Genomic DNA, 20,237 nt, shown 5'->3' with positions numbered 1-20,237 from the left:
TTAAAATAGTTCACACATCGACTATACAACCAAATAGACACGTATTGTTTGTTTTTTGAATATAAATGGGTTAGGGTGTGTGATCGAAACAGAACGCTGCATTTTCATTGGCTTACTCCAAATCAGCAATTGGGTTCCACTTAACCTAAGGGTTCCGTTGAAAAATACCTAGGGTTCCGTGAAATTATTAATTTTCGGCTTTTTAATAATACCTCAGTTAAAAAGTTAAAGTAATGCTTGTAAAATGTTTGTAGTGCCTAGGTTTTGTTCTTATTTAAATTACAGTGTCTCTTGTAATCTGTGGGTAGGTATCTGATATCTGACCTATAAATCAGGCGTGTTGCCAAACCGTTTGTCTGTTATTTGGAGTCTAGAGGTTGTATCGGCGATGAGCTCGCCATATTGTGCTAATCTAGTATCGATACAAACTGCGCTTTTGCGTGTTCTAAAAATAAAAATGTGAAAAAATTGTGTTTAGACATAATCGATAATTTTATCGACTAAAGACTAGGTGACGTGTTAAGGAGTATTAATAAAAGATAATTGGGTCGATAAAGTTATTATTTATGTTCTTTTTTAATACTATTTGCAGCTTACAAATTAGTGTTTGATCGAAGTTTCGATAACAGTTATTACTAGAGCTCAATTAAAGCGCTAGATGGTGTGATTAGGTCATCGAGGTAATGAGGAAAATAATATATTTTAACATAAACTCACGACTATATCTCAATTGGGGTAGTCTGAGGTACTTACATCCATCGCAAGATGAACTAAGTATCCACACCTCACCGAGCTTTCTGTTAGACTACGTTATAAGTGAGCCGTATCGCAGTCTATCGAGCGAACTGTGGTGAATCTGCAACCATTCTCCTATGACCTATTCGCCATTGGATTATTCGTCGACATGACGATACATTTAATTCCGTTTCCCCAGGAAAAAAGGTCTGTAGTCAAAAATCTTTTAGGTTTATCGTCGTGTCGATGGAACATTTATCTAGCCATAGAGGCAGCCAATCAGCTCGCGACACCAAACACTTCAGGACCCCGATACCGACCGCGTGGTCGACGATTTCCCTCAATTACCCTAGTGGGTCGACTAATTCTTTCAAATATTTTTCCTCTCAGACGACGCCCTGAGCCGAGGTTCGCGCACAACTGGGCACCCTCAGGCCTGTTGTCTTAAACGTTGTACCGGGTGAGCTTTCAGCGCTCCCCAGTTGTCCGGCTAAGTAGTTAATAAGTCACTTCACAAAAAATATAAAGATGGAACATTCTATTTGGAAATGCCTGTCGTGGAAAGTGACGTAGATGAAAGTTGCTGACGACAAAATGTCCATAGGCTAAAGATTAAAGACTCTGCTGGGGAAACAGAATTATATGTATCGTAATATCGACGAATAGTCCAATGGCGAATCGGTCTTAGGAGAACGGTTGCAGATTCAAATGCCGAAGACGCCGAAAGCGCGTCAAAGTTATGAACAATTTGATAAAATCTTGCCGCAACTTTTTCATTAGGCGCTTCCAATTTTCTCCCAAAGTGTCAATTGATGTTGTTTAAAAAAAAAACAAGCGTTTAACCAATGTTTTAAAGCTTGAAATAATTTATCGCTCCGGCTTATCGTTAATCAGCCGGCGACAGTTAAATCGCTCTCAAAGTTTTTGATTAATAGCTCCGTACAATTATTGCGGGTAGAATGAAAAATGTCTGCTTTATAGACGCTAGGCTTGATAGTCGGTAAATATGGAAAATAAACGGCTATTTCATGGGATTTTAAGATGACGTCATTGTTGGAAACTTACTCTACGATTTTTAAGCTCCTAAGGCCGAGATTTCCCGTCACGACGGAATAGAAGGAAGAGGTTGGAAGGGCCAAGTGACTGCGAAACGCACGCCATACAAGTATGAGCAAATAGTTCATACGTCAACAACCCCACGAAGCTCCGCGATAGTAGATAAAAAGGTCGTCTTGTGTATTATAATCTGCAGAGCAAATTAAATCTAATATCGGCTATCATGCAAAGGATATCCCTCCTTATCACAGGAAACCTAAAAACCTTAGTGTGATCAGCTGTTTATCAAAAAATACTTTTGTATGCAGTATCTTACGAAACAGTAATGATAAAATTGCCTGTCACATAAAATAATACATTGCCGGTAAAATGGAGAGCAAAAAATCTAATTTCGGCTATCATGCAAGGAAATCCCTCCTTATCACAGGAAACCTAAAAACCTTAGTGTGATCAGCTGTTTATCAAAAAAAAAAACTTTTATATGCGATATCTTACGAAACAGTAATGATAAAATTGCAGCCTATCATATAAAATATGGCAATGTATATTTTTAAAAGTGGCTTTGGAATTTAAGAAGCAGTTATATGTCGTAGTTATATGTTTGCAGAAGTAGTAGTAAAAGAGTGGGGTTGAACCGATGACAGCGGTTCTTATACTAAATGCGCGTTAGGGCCTTTCCAATCTCTTTCTCCTACTCTGTGGACATTTGGTCTTACGAGTTTAAAGGTAAGAAAGAAAGAATTAATATCTTTTAAAAACTGTCATCGTAGAAAAGGGCTTGCACATTATCGTAACCTAAAGTAGAGTTACGAATCAAATATGCTGCGGATGTAAGTGGTAGAGTCGAAAAAAGAAAACCTAGGCGAACTTATTACTGTCAAGTCCAAAATGTTTTAAAGGTGCATGAAGACTTTGATGAGAGTTTAAGAAGCGGAGATGTGTCAGGATCATAGTAAGTGAAATTCCGTAGTCTCTGCATACCCCAACGGGAAATCGACGTGATTTTATTAATAATATTTTTGTAAGTGTTCTTTTCAGAGCGTACTTTTCTCCCAGTTAATAAATCTTGTGTCCTAAAACACTAACCAGCATGACCTAGGATTTACCGACGCCAAACACGTTAGGCCTTTCATATTGAACCCTATTTCAGACACTTTACCCTAAATGCGATGTATTTTGATCAAAATCCAACATAAAAATAAGATTCAAAGAAAAATAAATTCATCTCACAAATAGAAATTCAATTTTCTTTTTCAACGCACCTGTTACACATATTTAAACCGATTTGAGATAAAATACAAAAAAAATATTGCGAGTAATATATCCATTGTTGTAAAGAAATATTTATTAGTATTTTTTTTTACAAAATCTTATCTTCTCTAAAAGTAAATAGGTATCTTTCTCTAATTTATAAAAAAGTAGACCTTTATAAAAACAAATAAATTCTTGAATTTGTTATTTTCTACGAGCTTTTTAAGCGTCTTTGCTTTTAAATTCATCGATGTCCCATGAAGAGACGGTAAGACTGAATCAATACGGAGATACATAGATAAACTCACGGTTTTTTCCCATCGGGGTAAGCAGAGACTATGGAATTCCATTTGCTTCGACTCCAACACACTTCTCTTGCTTCCTCCACATTCATCAATCGTTTCATACGCGCATGCTGCTTCAGAGTAGATCGTACTAAACCTTTTCTGATGACATTTCTTTGGGCAATGTACGTCCTTATGGACATAAATAAGAGTTAAAGGAAAATCTAATCTTTTACATCAAAATTTCTTAGACCCACATTGACCAAATTACCTTACTGTTACGCCATCAAAATATTTTCCCTTCAAAACAAACTGGGAGTTACTACATAGCGCCCTCCTCATTTCGCAGTATGACTGGCAAAAACCGTAAACGATCTGTCAGTACCGCCATTAATTTCGTCAGATTTATCGCGCGAAATCCTTACAATATGCGCGATAGTGTTGGGACTCATTTCCGCGTTCACGCGCGCGAATATTCGCAAAATTTCCGAATATAAATTACATTATATTTATATTTTATACGTAACATAAGCTCACGACTATATCAAAATGGGGGTAATCAGAGTACATCCATCGCAAGATTTATTTATTTATTTATTTATTTATATAAAGTAGTGCCTTTTTTTATTTTATTTTATTTCATTGCCACATGCTGCTTCTATGCTATTCTGGGAGCAAATAAAAAACATAGAACACGTTCAGCTGCTTATCTTCCCGGGCATGCCGTAAAAACCCACAGAGGGATTGTGTCCTCTAAAATGGTGGACTAATGTTATGGGCGATAGGCTGATCCCTTATCACCATAAGGTTTATCATATCCAGATTATGAAATCGTGTCAACAGTGGCTGCAAGTTGTCATTGATTACTTGTGGCTCTGCCCACCCCATTAGGTATTACGGGCGTGAGTTTATGTATGTATGTACTGCTACATTGTATACATTAAGCATTTACTTATCTCTAATCTTAAAATTATAAAAGGGTTTGATGTAGGCAGTAACGGCGTACATAGCTCTATCCATAAGTTTAAGTGTTGAACTTTATAACATGAATGATTATGAATAATTTATTTTTATAAACTAAGTAAGCAAGATGAACTGAGTACCCAAGTAGTGTTGGTAGGTGAAGTAAGTAGTCTGTTTTGTAACTATTTTCTTTTATTTTGATGCAATAAAGTATATTTGTATTTGAACTCACGCCTCACCGGGCTTTCGGGTAGACCAAAGTTATAGGTGGTGCCGTATACAAACAAAAACAAGAAACAAGAAACATTTATTGAGAAGCTGTATTTAAAGGTTGTGTTAAAGAAAAAGTACCCTTTAGATAAAGTAATAACTCATTGGTGCACGGGAGTCCAATTGGTGCTCTTTCTATGAGATCCAAAACGAGGGTGACTTAAAAAAAAATATCCGAAGTCCCAATATTTAGTTTTTAATATTGATTTTTGTTCCCTAGTCACAATATTCGGGTCATCTTACTTAAGCCAATATGCGCTATTCAAAGCTTTACTCCTATTTTATATGCAAACTGAAACGTATTTTACTGGTGAAATATGGAATACGAATTGATTCCAATATGCATTTTATGATCTTATTTGGAACGGACAGCTTGCAACTTTTGGGTTTTTTATTTCGTCGGAATAGTTTTTTTAAGTTCCTAATCGCACAGTGTCCTGCGTGTCCAATATAAATGATGTATTTAGAGTTTCGATTGCCTAGATATTGTAGTGCCTCTGGGATGTTCTGTTTTTGGCGCACAGATGGTTTTGCAGCTGTATTAAGGAAACGTGTTGCTTCTCTCATGCAGAGAGTAATGTCCAGTTCTAACACCATCATTAAAAGTATTGCGACAAATTTCGACTCTCACATCATGCGATTCTGGACTTTGCTCTCTGTGGGGAAAAAGTAGTGGTCATTGTATACTATGATAGTTATTTAAGTATTGTTATTATTGTCAGTAGTTGTTATTTTTGTAAATTTTATTATTATATTTTAAGTGTGTTGTATTTTGTATGTATGGTTTTTTTCTGAAATAAAGCTATATTATTATTATTATTCACATTCGGATTATATTTGCAACCATATGTTTTCCCAACACTAAATACTTGTAACATGCCCGCGTCACACCCTATTACAAATGTGGCGATATCATCGATTACACATTCTGGTTGCAGCGTTTGTACTTGACTGTTTCAGTTTAAATCTAAACCAACTTTATATTTAACATACCATAAGCTCACGACTATATCCCAATTGGGGTAGTCAGGTACATCCATCGCGAGATGAACTAAGCACCCACACCTCACCGAGCTTTCTGTTAGACCAACGTGATAGGTGGTGAGCCGTATCGCCGTCTATAATGGTCGAGCCAACTATGTTAGTGAAATCTGCACTTATTAAGCCATAGAGATAAGCTGCCTGCTTAGAATAATACCTATAAAATCGTCGACGAAACTCAGAACAAAGTAAGCGAACTTAAGCCGAAGGGCTTAAGCCATCGGTCCATTCGTCTGTCCTATAAGTAAATGCCTGTACCTTTTGAACTGTAATTAATAAGTGATCATATTTACCACAGACTTTTTTCGCGCTTACAAATCTATGGTTTTTACCAAAGACTTACATTTTTTCGCGCTTACGCGGATTTCTTTCAGCGTTGGAAAAGTTATACTGAAAAGGCTAATATTATCAACAGAGCCTCGCCTTAAGAATTCTAAAACGGATGAAAGAATTAAAACATTTTAAAATAATAAACCTTTTATTCTTGCCATTATTTTCATAAGTGAAATTATTGTGTGGAGTATGGAACTGTTTGCGCAAGTTTGATCCTCACTTGACCGATTTTCCTGACCATACGGGCTTCAATGTACGATGAAATATAATATTATAAGGTAATGGAAAAATCTTCGAATGATTCATACAGTTATTGATTGCGAGGGGTTGAGTCGACATTTCTTTTGTCTCGAACGGTATTTGTTTTGAACGATGAATGGGATACGAACTTCAGCTCTTTTGATAGCGTTTTCGGATGTTTTTCGCAGATTACCTTCTTATATAATTGGTTGGAGATGTTTTTGTTTGCCAGTTATTACATCAATAAACTCTTGCGGCTGAGATTTCCAAACACATAGTTATTAAACTTTCGCAGAGGCCGGTCATAGGATGGGTGAAACAAAAAAAAAGTTTTCATCTCGAGCTCCTCCGTGCTTCGGAAGACACGTTAAGCCTTTGGTCCCGGCTGCATTGGCAGTCGTTAATAACCACCAATCCGCACTGGGCCCGCGTGGTGGTTTAAGGCCCGATCTCACTATCCATCCATAGGGAAGGCCCGTGCCCCAGCAGTGGGGACGTTAATGGGCTGCTGATGATGATGATGAGGGTTCGGATTGTAAAAGAACATTCAATCTTATCTTCTTATTGTGTCAATTACCATGAAGAAATAGGTTATAGATTTGGTATATTTGGTATGACTTTATTGAATATGAAAATTATTAGGGAGCGGGAAAATAAAATGCGTCATTCATCGTTACTCCATTTTTGCCTTTCCAACACAATTTAACCGTCCATATCTCTCTTTCCAGAACCAAGATACGAGACAGCGTACGCCTGCGAAGGCAAGACCTTGAAGATCGGCTGTGGGGAAGGCTACGTCATCCATCTCATCAGGGCCAACTATGGCCGCTTCTCCATAACCATATGCAACGACCATGGCAATACCGACTGGAGTGTCAACTGCATGTCCACGAAGAGCTTGAGGGTGCTGCATAGCAGGTAGGATATTTCTCATCTATAAACTCTTCTGACCCACTTGAATGCTTCCGTAAAAACATTATGAAGAACAACTAGTTTTGTATCTATACGTACTTACCTAAATAAAACAGAGTTTTTTTTTCTATAATCAAAACATAAACAGCCTATATACGTCCCACTGCTGGGCATATGCCTACCCTCAATCAACCGAAGGGGGTATGGAGCATCTCCGCCACACTGCTCCAGTGCGGGTTCAAATCAAATCAAAACAAAAGTGTTTTTATTATCGGAAATAATATAAAAAGAAAGAAGGAATATTTGAGGTAGGTTACAATATAAGTTTTACAAAATGTGCAGAGGTTCCCAAACTAGGCGAAGCCTGTATCTTGGGAAACCGTGGGCAATGGGATACAAGTCTTGTCATGTCTTGTGGAGGCATTTGGTTAGTAGCCCCGGACAAATGGCATACCTTCCGAAGCACGGAATCATCTTACTTTTTCGGACCAAGTAATTCAGCCTGCAATGTCTTAACCGAACAAAGGACAGTCTCACAAAGTCATTGTCGACAGTGTCGCCGTCGGGAATCGAACTTGGACATCCAGATCGTGAGACCAATGCTCTAGCCACTAGACCTCGTAGGCTGTTGTATTTTTACTTAAGTCATAATCAAAGGTAGCAACTTTTTATATATACTTTTCTGATGTCCGTAAAACCGTGGCACAGTCGGGTAAAAAGACAGAAGAATTCAAGTCTGTAAAATTTTAATTATGACTATGCAGAATCCCAACCGCTTCCAGCAATTAAAAGAAGCAGAGCCATAAAATTAAACGAATATTCGGTAGCCATGCATCTATCAGTATTATCGTTTGACACAAACGATCGGTTATGTTTTACGATATTTATTATAATTATTTCTAATAACTATTAACATTCGGCCAATTAGACGACGAATATGGATATCATGTTACTTAGGGTTCCGTGGCTACAAATTCTTAATGCGAAAACTGTAAACATTTTTTATTTTATTATTTTCATCTGTGTATCATTTTAAATTAGGTAATCCAAAATAGGAGCAAACAGGTTTGCAAATAAGTAACAGCCTCCGTCTTCTTCGATCGTGTGGGTTGTGAGGCGAATTACCAACCTCATCAACCCTGGTGTCAGGGTTATTATTGAGCTGAAAGGCCCTGACATGGATCATGTCAGGGGACCAACGGCTTAACGTGCCTTCCAAAGCATCAGGTGACCTGTAATGTCCTAACCGGACTAGTGATCACAAAGTGATTTTGATTAAAAGTGAATGAAAGTAATCTGCATTCATTCTTAAAAATAAATCCTGTAGTTCTTGGTGTCCAATAAAGTCACTTCAAAAATAAATCGACGCCTGGAAACCGGCGGGATTATGATCTACACCTGTTTCTAGTGATCATATACTTCCTGCCTCTGGTCGCCTGGAAGAAATTGCTGCAGAGCAATAAGGCCGCCGATAGTGCTGTAATCCTTGTGTATGTTTTAAAATGTTTCGCGTATGTGTGTGAAATAAAGAATATTTGATTTGATTTGTTTAAAAAAATGAATAAAAGAAACTATCAAAACGCAACGGAACCCTTTTCCAATAATCCCAAACCTCGCTCACCCGCTTTTAATCAATAATTATAATGATAACACGAATTCATCTAAGTTATTTATATCTTATCCGAGATCGAATGCCAAGAGATACAGTTTTACACTAAAATTATTATTGGATATTAATTTAAATTGAAGTTAACGGATCAGAGATCTTTAACTGGCAATGATTAGTGATCAGATGCACTGATTTAATTAATAGTTAACTGAATTTCGTAACTGTATTCTCATGATAATTATTTTTAGTTTTAGTTTTGATTTGATTGGGAAAAGTTTCGTTTTTAATTAGAGGACGTAGCTTTCGATTTGATTTGAATTTCGTTGCGATATGTTTTTGTCTGTTATGCGTATTTTTTTTTTTAAATTATGGACGGACTTATATTCTTCAAGGCTGGAATGCCTAAGTATTTGTTTCCCTTACTTAGGTAAAAAAATAATACAGATACTAATATTAGAATTATCAGACTCAGAGCACTTAAGCGACTAATTAGATGACGAAATTGCATTATGTTTCTGATTATTTGCCAAATTGTAGTTAATTTACAATTTGGAAAATTTAAGGTAGTTTACCATTCAATCAATTATTTCATCAGATCAGGTACTGTTTCATTTTTTTTTAATTATTCAAGTATATAGTTTCTATAGAGATAGGCAGATTGAATAACTAGATTGGAATGAGATATCGCACACGATAGTAGAGGGATAATCAATAGTGTAACAAACAAAAAAATTTAGTTGTACAGAATAACAATAAGTATATTATTTTCTGATGAAATATAGGCATAGTTAGTTTCACGATTAGATATCTCCTTTAGTCTCCTGAGTGTACTATGAAATGTCTAACTTTTCAAGCTTTTTCTCGAAACTGCGGTTTTCGTGTTGTTATATTGACTTGGGTGACAGCTCATCCGGAGATGTATTGCATCCATGGATGAAACGCCACTCTTTACAAATAGTAGGCGCCGAGTCATCCGAAGTGGTGCTGTTATTCGGAGGAGTCGCCACCTAGCTAATACTACTGTAGTATTTTCATCCAAAATTGAGTAATACGTGCGATGTGGCTTTGGCCGTTTCACTAAACAATAATCTATTCTCCTCTTTCGTAGATCACTGTGAAGTATAGTTAATACGCCACCCGCTCATTTTGACACATTTAATATCGCATCGCCCCTGGTACCCTTTTAATTCCAAAACTCGATACCCTCCCAACGAACATAATCCCAATTCAAAAGTAATCTACAACGCTGCCCGTTGCCCGGAAACTGCCGAAAATTGACGAAAACTGCCGAAAATTGCCGAAAATTAAATATCGGTAAAGTTTATCGCGTTAGCCCAGAGAGATTGCCAATAACTGCATGGGCTTGCCCTCCCTAACTCATGCAAATGAGGCCTAAATTGATGTTCAGTGTGATACATTACACTTCTATCTTGCACGGTCGGGTGAGGTTAGGCATCTAGCGAAAAATGCGGGAACATTAGCTAAGAGATTGGTTTGGGAAATCGATGCTAAATTGTTTCACTTATGTGCTGAGTAGGTTAGTATACATAGGTAATTTTGTAGGTAGAATACTAACTGTTATTTCACGACACATTATCATTTATTTTCATTAGGTACGTGCCTTTGAAACAATTTTAATCACGATCGGAAAGCCAGTTTAAAGCTTTCAATTTACATAATAATTAATCGGAATTACTACTAATTTTAGCACACTGAAACCACGTAAAATTAATATGAGCCGCGGTCATATGCAATCATTACTTTTACAAATATTTGCAATAGTTATTATGGTAAAAGGCGATTTGTTTACAGCAACGAATGCGGATTTGTGATTATTAAAAATCTGTGCAATAAATTCGTAAACGCATGCCCACTATGTTTGTTAAATGCTACAATTGGTCAACAGATGCAAATTTAAAGCATCTGCTCTTGAGGATAAAAACTAGAAGCTCATTTCTCCATACTGTCCAGCTAAAATTCATTATAAATTGCTATAAAATGTGGAAAACCGTGGAGTGTATCCCGTCTGAAGAATAAGGTACGAAAAAGAAGAGCAGCCAGAAGAGCTGCATACAAGTATGAAGCTTCTGCTCATACTTGTATGGCTCGCGTTTCGCGCTCACTTGGCTGTTCCTACCTCTTTATTCTATTCCGTGAATCTGTATGCTTTAAGTCTCAGCAAAAAAACTTTCTATGTGGCTAATGGCCAGCGTGGTTCAGTGGTGGAGCATTGGGCTCACGATCCGGAGGTTCCGAGTGCGAATCCGGGTGGGGATATATCACAAAATTCACTTTGTGATCCCTAGTTTGGTTGAGACACGCTGCTCGGCCGAATGTCCGAAAGTAAGGTCCTCCGGAGGGCACAAGTAGCAGTTGCTATTTACTTACGTTAGTATGTATTAGATACTTGAAACCAGTGTTGATGAGGTCATTGATCTGACAAGAATAATAAATACATAAACTCGCGACTATTTCCCAAGCAGAGACTACAGAATTCCATTTGGTTCGATCCTGACGCACTTGTCTTGCTTCCTCCACATTCATCAATCGCTTCATACACGCACGCCGGTTCAGAGTAGATCGTATTAAACCTTTTCTAAGGACATCTCCAATTTGGTCAATGTAAGTCCTAAACACAAGAATAATGTGACTAATAATTATATTAAAATGGTTTCTTCTTGTATTCCAGATGTAGTATGCACCAGAATTGCAGTATACAAGCCAGCACGAGTATATTCAGCGGGGACCCCTGCCCCAACACACTCAAGTATCTTGAAGCACACTACCAATGTGTACCAGGTAATATTCAACATAATTATTTATAAATCTACATATAACTCCTGTTTTAGCACTTGCTGGTTAAGCTTAACCAGAAAGCAGCAAGCAGCAAGTAGGTAGCTACCTATCTATCTATCGGCAGTCGTGGTGACTTCGCTGGTTCCCATTTCAGCACATGCCTGAACTAAGATTAAGAAAAGGCACGATGATCATGGGGGGTTATAAAACCACATGGAAGCAATTTATCTAAAAAAACAATGTTGCAATTTGACATTCGTTTGCATTGCGCGTTTACTTTTATAATGCGCAAATGTGGCCTTTTTAACTCTCCCAGATCTTTTACTTTCATAATTATTCCGATTTCTTACTTGACTTATATATTGGCTTTGATGGCATTAACTACTTAGCCGGACATATGGAAAGCGCTAAGGTCTCAGGTACAAAATATCAGACAATTGGCCTGAAGGTGCACGTTGGGCAGTTGGGCAGGAACCTCAGCTCAAGGCGTCGTTTAAGAGACTAAATAATCTCTAAAGAAAGAATGAATCGTTTCTAGTTAGCCGATAGGGATAAGCGCAGAATGGGGAAAATCGTCGACCACGCCGGCAAGTTCGGTATCGGGGTTAATAATTCAGTGCAAATGTAAAATATCAATCGATCTGACTTCGTACTCAACTAATAATGCCAGTGTAATCATTAATCCATTTACTCTCTTTTCCAGCATCAACAACAAGCACGACAAACCGTCCGTCTCCCCCTTGGCTGATCACATCCCAGCCAACGGTGTGGAGGTCAACGGCCCCACCAGTGCCCAAGAACCCGGTACAAACCCAACAAGGGGAGAGGAAGAAGCCCACAGTCATAACTCCCCCCACGTTCAGGCCACATATCACCTTACCCCCTGAAGTGAAGCTTGGAGATGTTGGGACTAAGGTAATGGCCCCGATTCCTGCAGACACCGCCTAATTTTATTTTAAGTTATATCCGTCATTTTCATATCCGTCGAAAAGGAAAGGGACAGATGATTCACAGCTCTTAATTTTAGGAAGAATGAGTAAATGAATGAATAACCCGTGCGAATCAAAAGGTACGTCGCTGGTATGCAATCCGTTTGACGTGCTGTCTACTTAACTGTGTCGGGTTATTGACGGATGTAAAATTTTTAGACGGTTGGTTTAGATTTGTGCTTAAATTTGACGTGTGTTCCATAAATTTTATGCTTGTCGATTACCCGTCCCTTTCCTTTTCGGCGGATAAGAAAATGACAGATATAACTTAAAATAAAATTAGATGGTACTTACAGGAATTAGCACTAATGTGTACAATAATCTGGAAATAACAACTTTAGCAACGTCTTTGGTGCTTTTCGTTTATCAGCATTTTATGAAAGGCGTACTGTCAAAGTTCTCATTAGGGCTTCTGATCTTGTACAGGGAAAATAAATTTGAAGTAATGATCCTGCTGTTAAATATAATATTATCATTTTCATTACTTAGTACTAAAAATATTATTCATACGTTTTTTTTTTCTGTTAAGACTTCTTTTGTTTTAACATAAAAGTAGAAGAACAAGAGGTATGAATTGATTATCACTCTTACTTCTTCGACTTCCAAAGAAATATAAATTCATGTTCTAATAACTAAACAATTCACAGTAACGTATTTGTTTCCACAGGCCACGACCAAGCAACCGGACACTTCATCAGAAAGGGAACCACCACAGGTGCCAAGAGAAAACATACCAGAAGTCAAGGAACAAACGCCTAAAGTCGCAGAACCAGACAACAGTGCCAGGAATGATAAACCGAAGGAAGATGATAGTGGTAAGTAAAATTTAAGATTAAAAATGCACGATAAAGCTTCAAATTAAGACGATCTAAACAAATATATTACCAGTACGCATGAAATATTCGCTTATTCCTTTTTATCGCGTTCAGGGAATGCCTGAGCGACTTTCCTAAACAAATATTTGAAAGATCTTAGAAATTTGAAAGCTTTAGTGATTAAGCATTTGCTAGGTAAGACCTCTCTAACATGAGTCTACTTATTTTTATTAATATATTTTGTTTTTTTCTTCAGTCTCAGTAACGGAAGAAACTCTACACTGGCCCGTGAAAGATGAAAATTCAGATGCCACTGCACCAGTCCACACACCACCAAAAGATACCCTGATACCCTCTGACGTCGATGTCGATGGTGATTTTGACAAGACTTACTGTAAGTACACAATTAGAGTGTAATGGCCATAGTGATCTTTAAAGTCATAGGACCGAATGTCCTTTTAACATTCAAACCCCCTTTAACTATTGTGTCTGCAAATCTCGGCCTTAGGTTAATGTATAACATCCTGGGAAAGTGAAGACTTACTGAATCCATTGAAGAGTTGTTGAATATAAAAAAAAAAAAATTTTTGCTCCTAAAAAAATATTTGCGTAGTCAGTAACTTATTTTTGAACATTACATTTTCTTTCGAATCCTGTGTCACTGAATCTATTCTCAAGGTACCTTCACTTTCTGAGTGATCATCGTAATTTCACGATTATTATTAACATCAACATTTACCATTTGCGTTTTTGTTGTTTTATCATTTGTGTCGTCAGAGTTAGCTTGCTGTTATTTTAAACTTTCTTTGTTACATCAAACCATTTCAATTAGGTAGGTTTCCTAGGTCAAATATGATTACTAAATAAAAACAGATCTAAAACTGTCGATAAAAATATATATTTTATTTACTTTCGAAGGCATTAACGACACAATGCCAATGAATTTCTTTTTCTATTTAACTTCAAGTTTTTCTATGACAACACAATGTACTTTTTCATACAATAATTTCGTATTTTGACGTTTAATAAAAAGAAACTGATTTTGACTAGTTAGAAACTAGCCCGTTCACTAACTGGACTTCTTTCTTTCCAGCTACAAGTCGAACACCAATTCTTGGCAGAAGAGCATACTGCCCTCAAGTGAATGCTCGCGGTCTTCATTGGAACTGGACTCTTGCTGGGACTTATGCTGTACAGCCTTGCCCGGGTGGTGCCACGGGCTTGGCTAGGTGGAAGTGAGTAACTTGAAATTATATTCTAAAAAACAATTGAAAACTTAATATTTACTACCTACTAAACTAAACGCAACCCAACGTTTGAATATAGTTTTGAAAATATTCTAATTGATGAGAATATTGTAACTTTTCAAAGTTTCAAAGCAAACATAATCATAATCAAAATAATTACAGTCCAATTATTGATTTATAATAAGTTGGGTATCTCCCGTAGAGTAGTATAGGAGTATAGTCAAGTAGGCTCCATAGCCACTCTCTAGTCAGTGTAGCATTCTTCATTCTTGTCTACCAAAGGCCAATTCTTTCACTTCCTTATAAGACACGACGCTAAAGCGTACCAACCTAACTTTCAGGTGCACGTTATCATCTCATCATCACAACGCTGATGATGACCGTCCCAGGAGAAGGAATCCTGGTCTGCAATCCGGGGAGAACTTCCACGACTTGGGTCTAGACGCGCCTACTGATAGACAGATGCAGCTCATCAGGAGATTGGGATCTGAAGCTCTTCTTAAAGGTACATATATGTGGATTTTAACTAGAGAAAGACATATTGGCGCGCACAAACTTAACCTAATTTTAATTTGCCAAGTCTTAAATTTTTGCTGTCCTTCACTTACAATACATGTAAGAATGAGATGCAGCTGGTTTTTGTGCGAATCAGACACCATTATGATTGGCTTAAGGTTTTGGGATTGCAGAGTGGATGATTAGCATAATCTTCTTGTTTTTGCAAGGGTTGAAAGATCGACCTTACCAACCCTGCTCACTATTACTACTTACCAAAACGACTGTGTTAAGTATGTAGTCTGTATATGAGCCATGTCGGGGGCTTTGGCAGTTTAGCACAATTATCTTGTGTGCATAATTGTGAATTGACAAACCATATATTAATGAATTGGTGCCAGGCTTAAGATTCATTTAAGTCTATGTAACAACCAAAAAAGCGACCATTGTTGACATATGTTACTTGGACTAGGTACATTTATATGAAACTTAAATATATTTTAAATTTTAACATTCTAACATCTTCAGGTCGAGATGGCGATCCACCTGAGCACGTGATAGACTATCGAGGCAGTCCCAACCTACCTGACGCACAAGCTTCAAGCACCAATCCTGTCAACGAAGAGTATTATGGTTAGTATTTAAAAAAAATTAACAACAACTTCAAAACTAGCAGTCAATTCTTTAACACATTTATCGGTGTACTTAAAGAATACATTTGGAATAGAATCCTGTAGTGCTTCAGTGATTGTTCAGTTTATGAGATCCATATTTCTTTTATTATTTAACTGGAAGATCGAGTATGTATTTATGAAGAGATGACTTATTCGAAAGCTCCAAAGGTCATGAAATTAGCATCTACTACACAAAGCTTTTTTTAGGCATGATTTGCAGGCTTGAATCACCTGATTGTCTGAAAAAGTAAGATGATTACGTGCTTTGGAGTCTTCCGTGCTTGTTTGAAGAGGCCCGATTAAGATTCGGAGAGCTTAAAAAAATCAAACACAAAGACAGAAAACCTAACATATCTTTTAATATTCCAGCGGACACAATACCAGAATGGCACGGACCAACCCCAGACCTGAGTGAATGTCGCTCAGTGTGGTTGAACAGCTTGGAAGCCAGGGTCAGGGAAGGAGAGTCCTTGCTCAGCATTAGCAATGATTTAGCTCAGGTAAGTTGACAACATCCATAATCTCATACTCGTTGTTGTTTACCGACAAGGTTACAGGTTAGAGATAGTAAGGTTGATTGTTAAAGTTAAAAAATAATTGCGTAGCTAAAATTTATGCAGCTGTCCAAGATAATTCTTTTTTCAAACTATCGATACTCTACTATAAGATCCAGAAAAACAAGACCCCCACCGCTCCTAATCAACCAACATTCCTTCCAGGTGACCTCTTCAAAGACCCTGTACGGCGGAGACATGATGACGACAACCAGTATAATGAAGAAGTTGGCACAGAGGATGTCGCAGAATGTCCAGACATTCCCAGACCCGAGACAGCGGGAAGCTATTGTTACTGATATGCTACTTGGAGTTATTAAGACTGGTAAGTTTTATATTGCTAATTCATCACTTTTTTGACCTGGAGACGTAGTATGAACTCCTACTCCTACTCGTTTTAGGACAGCAAAATGTCAACGTGAGTTAGCGAGAATAATTTATGCAGATTATCGACGATGAAACAGTAGTTCTCAAAAACTCAAAAATGTTAATTAATAAATCCATAAAATCAATTGAAATAAATACTGGATACTATTATGACCTCTTCCTCAAACGTATAATCGTGTTGTTTAAACTATAAGTCTAACTTCTTCTTTTTCGAGAAGAGTCTAACTAAAGCTCTTGTTTTCCCAGGATCGAATCTTCTAGAAGAGAGCCAACGGGCTTCATGGGCAGACCTTAGTACTGAAGCGCAGAACAGAGTGGCGAGTGCCCTCCTCACGCAGTTAGAAGAAAACGCCTTCCTTCTAGCAGATGCTGTTACCAAGGAGAAGACAATCTTGCAGATTGTTAAAAACATCTGTAAGTATACCATCTACCATTTAGGATTTCCAAGAATAATTCGAACATTCAAAGATTGATGCCTGGTTAACCAAACTTCTTTGGTTCCCATGACAAATATCGGTGATAATTAAGAAACGCAGCAAAATTTTTCGGAACTTTTCACATAAAAATAAAATGACACCTGAAAGTATTATTTTGACACTCTAAACACCTCAGCCTTGATTTAGGTGTAGAAATTATAATGAAATTGTCGAAGTCATTTTATTTCTCGAGTGTCTCGAGTATTTCTAAAGTGAGTGCATTTCTTTACAGGTTTATCAGTGCGTGTGCTAGAAGTGAAGAACGTAGAAGATGAGACATTCCCGTCTGTTATTGCGCAGGAGCAATGGAAGGCTTCAGAGGACACCATCACTATACCAAAGGCTGCTTTACTTGGTGAGTACTATAATAATAATAATAAAACACTTTATTGCACACAAATTCACAAAACATTTACAGGGTAAACTTATTCTAAGGTGGGCAAAGGCGGCCTTATCGCTAAGAGCGATCTCTTCCAGACAACCTTCGGCAGAGGATATAGTACACTACACTACGTATACACTATACTAAGTTTTTCCGGTGATTATCGTTCACTTTAAATAATATCCGGAATCGAACACGCGATTTCACAGTAAGAGCCCGTTCTTCTAACTGAGCTACTACAGTATTTTCATCATTGTGTATCCATCCCCAAAAAAAGATACAAAATTCCGAAATGATGAATCTAATTTGTAGGTGATCCAAATTTTATTTCTTTCCACAGATAACCGCCAAAATGACCTAGTCCGTATAGTATTCTTCGCGTTCGATCGTCTCGAACAGATCCTGCCTCCGACCTTCGGGAAGACTCCTCAATTCGCCGCCTTCTCATCAGACACCGCTTCCACCACCAGCCTCAACTCTGAGCGAGAGAAGAAAAATATCAGCAGGGTGCTCAATTCTAAGGTATGTTTCTTTAAAACTTTCAGAGATACAGACCACGAGTTGTTGACCTTTGTTTCTTTGTATACTCTTGATTTCATTCCTAATGGTGAGATTTTTGGACTTTCATTCTTCTTCTTTCTACAGGTCATATCAGCGAGCTTGGGCAACGGCCGACATATCCAACTGTCGCAGATGGTACATATCACGATGAAGCATCTCAAGACTGAGAACGTTACCAATCCTGCCTGTGTCTTCTGGGATTATACATTGCAGTAAGTTCTTATATTTTATGTCTACTCTATAAGCAGTTATCCAATCCAGATACAATTCTAATAAAACCTTTTAAAACTTCCAGCGGCTGGTCTCCAGAAGGTTGCCAAGTGGAATGGTCAAACCTCACCCATACAGGCTGCGCCTGCTCACATCTCACCAACTTCGCCGTGCTAATGGACGTACACGGCGTCGCAATTGGTGCAAAACACCAGATGGCGTTACGGCTCCTTACTCTGATTGGCTGCGCCATCTCTGCTGTCGCGCTATTGGCTGCAATTATTGTGTTCCAGTGCTTTAGGAACATGAAGGTATGTGCTTTGGGAATTTTTGAAGGTATGTTTTGAAGTTGATGCATTTTCGGAGGTATGTGACCTAACCTGTAATGGGATGGTATTCCCTTCGCGGGTTGAAAGGTCAGACTGGCAGTGGCTTCTGTAAAAAACCGGAACTGTCAAATCTTCAGGTTAGGTAAGCGGACTCTGTGAAAAACGGAATAATGTTAGGGAGACAATTTTTTGAAGTTGATTTGGGACTCATCTATAAGCTTATGAACAAGAGGAGGTTGTTGGTTGAACACTCGTAATTACTGCTCCTACATAACTTGTATTTAGAGACAGCAGCTGTGTAATTTTAATCAAAGAGTACTCATTGTTGGAGAACGTAATAATTAAATAAATAGTCTTCACGATGTGAAAAATATTTAACACAATTAGTTTTTGTTTTGGTCTAAGTGATGATGACACGCGCGTTCAGTTCTCAGCCTCAAAACTTGTGAAGTGTCATATTCTTGCTAATAAAATTTGTAATATAATTGCATTACTATAAAGTATGTTAGCTCATTTGTCACCAGCTACAACTACAGCAGCTTTGTTACTCTGTGTTTTCAGTCGGATCGAGTGTTGATCCATAAGAACCTCTGCGCCTGTCTTCTGATCGCGGAGGTAGTCTTCATGCTTGGTATTGACCAGACGCAGGACCGCATTTTGTGCGGAGTCATCGCTGGATTGCTACACTACTTCTTCTTGGCTGCCTTTGCTTGGATGTTTCTAGAAGGTATGTGGATTAGATAGGATCAAAAGAAAATAATTACTGTTAAATGTCCTTGAGAGCTTTTAGGCAAATCCTAAACACCCATTTAAAAAAAAACATTTTGAGAGAGCTTTTTCAGGTGTTTTTTTAGGTGCCTTAATTTGCGATAAAACTTAGTTTATCGGCATATCACATCTGTCGATCAGATCGGTATGAGATTAGCCGATTAATTCCTAAAAAACATCTTTTTTTAGTTATATTGGAACAAGTTTCATTTCATTTTAGAATCTATTGGTCATGTTCTAAGAGCATGACCATTACCATTTAAACCTACAATATTTTCGTGTACTTTGTAATTCTGGAAATCCTAAGGATTGTTTTTTTTTTGGACTTTATGCCCTCAAAGTTTATATTTGTTCATACCTTTTTAGCTTCTTATTTTTGAAACCCTCAAAACCCTGTTTCACAAGCATCCTTAACCCTACCAATTCCAGGATTCCACCTCTACGCGATGCTAGTAGAAGTCTTTGAGCCGGAGCGGCCTCGCGCTCGCTGGTACTGCGCAAGCGCTTACCTGGCACCAGCTTTGGTAGTACTTGCCAGTGCCGCTGCCTTCCCCGCTGGATACGGCACTTCGAGGCACTGCTGGCTGTCCACTGACAGGCTGTTTGTTATGAGCTTCGTGGGTCCCGTTGCTTTGGTGCTAGCGGTGAGTTTGAGTTTGGATATAGGAACTTTTTTAAAGGATATTTTTAATATCATACACACACTGACACAGTTGGCGCGACCATCACAGACGGCGATTCCGTTTACTACCTATCACGTTGATCTAATCATTTAGGCATCACAAACTACTCTTAGGAAGCTAATATTTGTTACATATTTTGTCAAATGAAAAAGTGCTGGAAAGAGTGGAAGAATAAAG

The 20,237-nt window shown here is 37.9% G+C and overlaps 1 protein-coding gene across 3 annotated transcripts in view; it reads left to right on the top strand.

The window, feature by feature from the left end:
- Positions 1-20,237, top strand: part of LOC126377811 (latrophilin Cirl) — a 471,420-nt gene that overhangs the window by 443,329 nt on the left and 7,854 nt on the right. For all 3 annotated transcript variants that reach the window (XM_050025678.1, XM_050025677.1, XM_050025680.1), the window contains exons 3-19: positions 6,902-7,091; positions 11,384-11,493; positions 12,194-12,405; positions 13,147-13,294; positions 13,551-13,688; positions 14,388-14,529; positions 14,883-15,046; positions 15,565-15,669; positions 16,080-16,210; positions 16,430-16,589; positions 16,898-17,065; positions 17,360-17,482; positions 17,850-18,031; positions 18,155-18,282; positions 18,366-18,591; positions 19,171-19,336; positions 19,807-20,021. In XM_050025678.1, the coding sequence (XP_049881635.1) occupies positions 6,902-7,091; positions 11,384-11,493; positions 12,194-12,405; positions 13,147-13,294; positions 13,551-13,688; positions 14,388-14,529; positions 14,883-15,046; positions 15,565-15,669; positions 16,080-16,210; positions 16,430-16,589; positions 16,898-17,065; positions 17,360-17,482; positions 17,850-18,031; positions 18,155-18,282; positions 18,366-18,591; positions 19,171-19,336; positions 19,807-20,021 (2,708 nt within the window). The remainder of the gene's footprint in view (positions 1-6,901; positions 7,092-11,383; positions 11,494-12,193; positions 12,406-13,146; positions 13,295-13,550; positions 13,689-14,387; positions 14,530-14,882; positions 15,047-15,564; positions 15,670-16,079; positions 16,211-16,429; positions 16,590-16,897; positions 17,066-17,359; positions 17,483-17,849; positions 18,032-18,154; positions 18,283-18,365; positions 18,592-19,170; positions 19,337-19,806; positions 20,022-20,237) is intronic.

This window comes from Pectinophora gossypiella, chromosome 24, assembly GCF_024362695.1.
Source record: "Pectinophora gossypiella chromosome 24, ilPecGoss1.1, whole genome shotgun sequence".
Taxonomy (NCBI): domain Eukaryota; kingdom Metazoa; phylum Arthropoda; class Insecta; order Lepidoptera; family Gelechiidae; genus Pectinophora; species Pectinophora gossypiella.
Note: the sequence above shows the minus strand (reverse complement) of the source record. Positions and strands in the feature narration are given on the sequence as shown.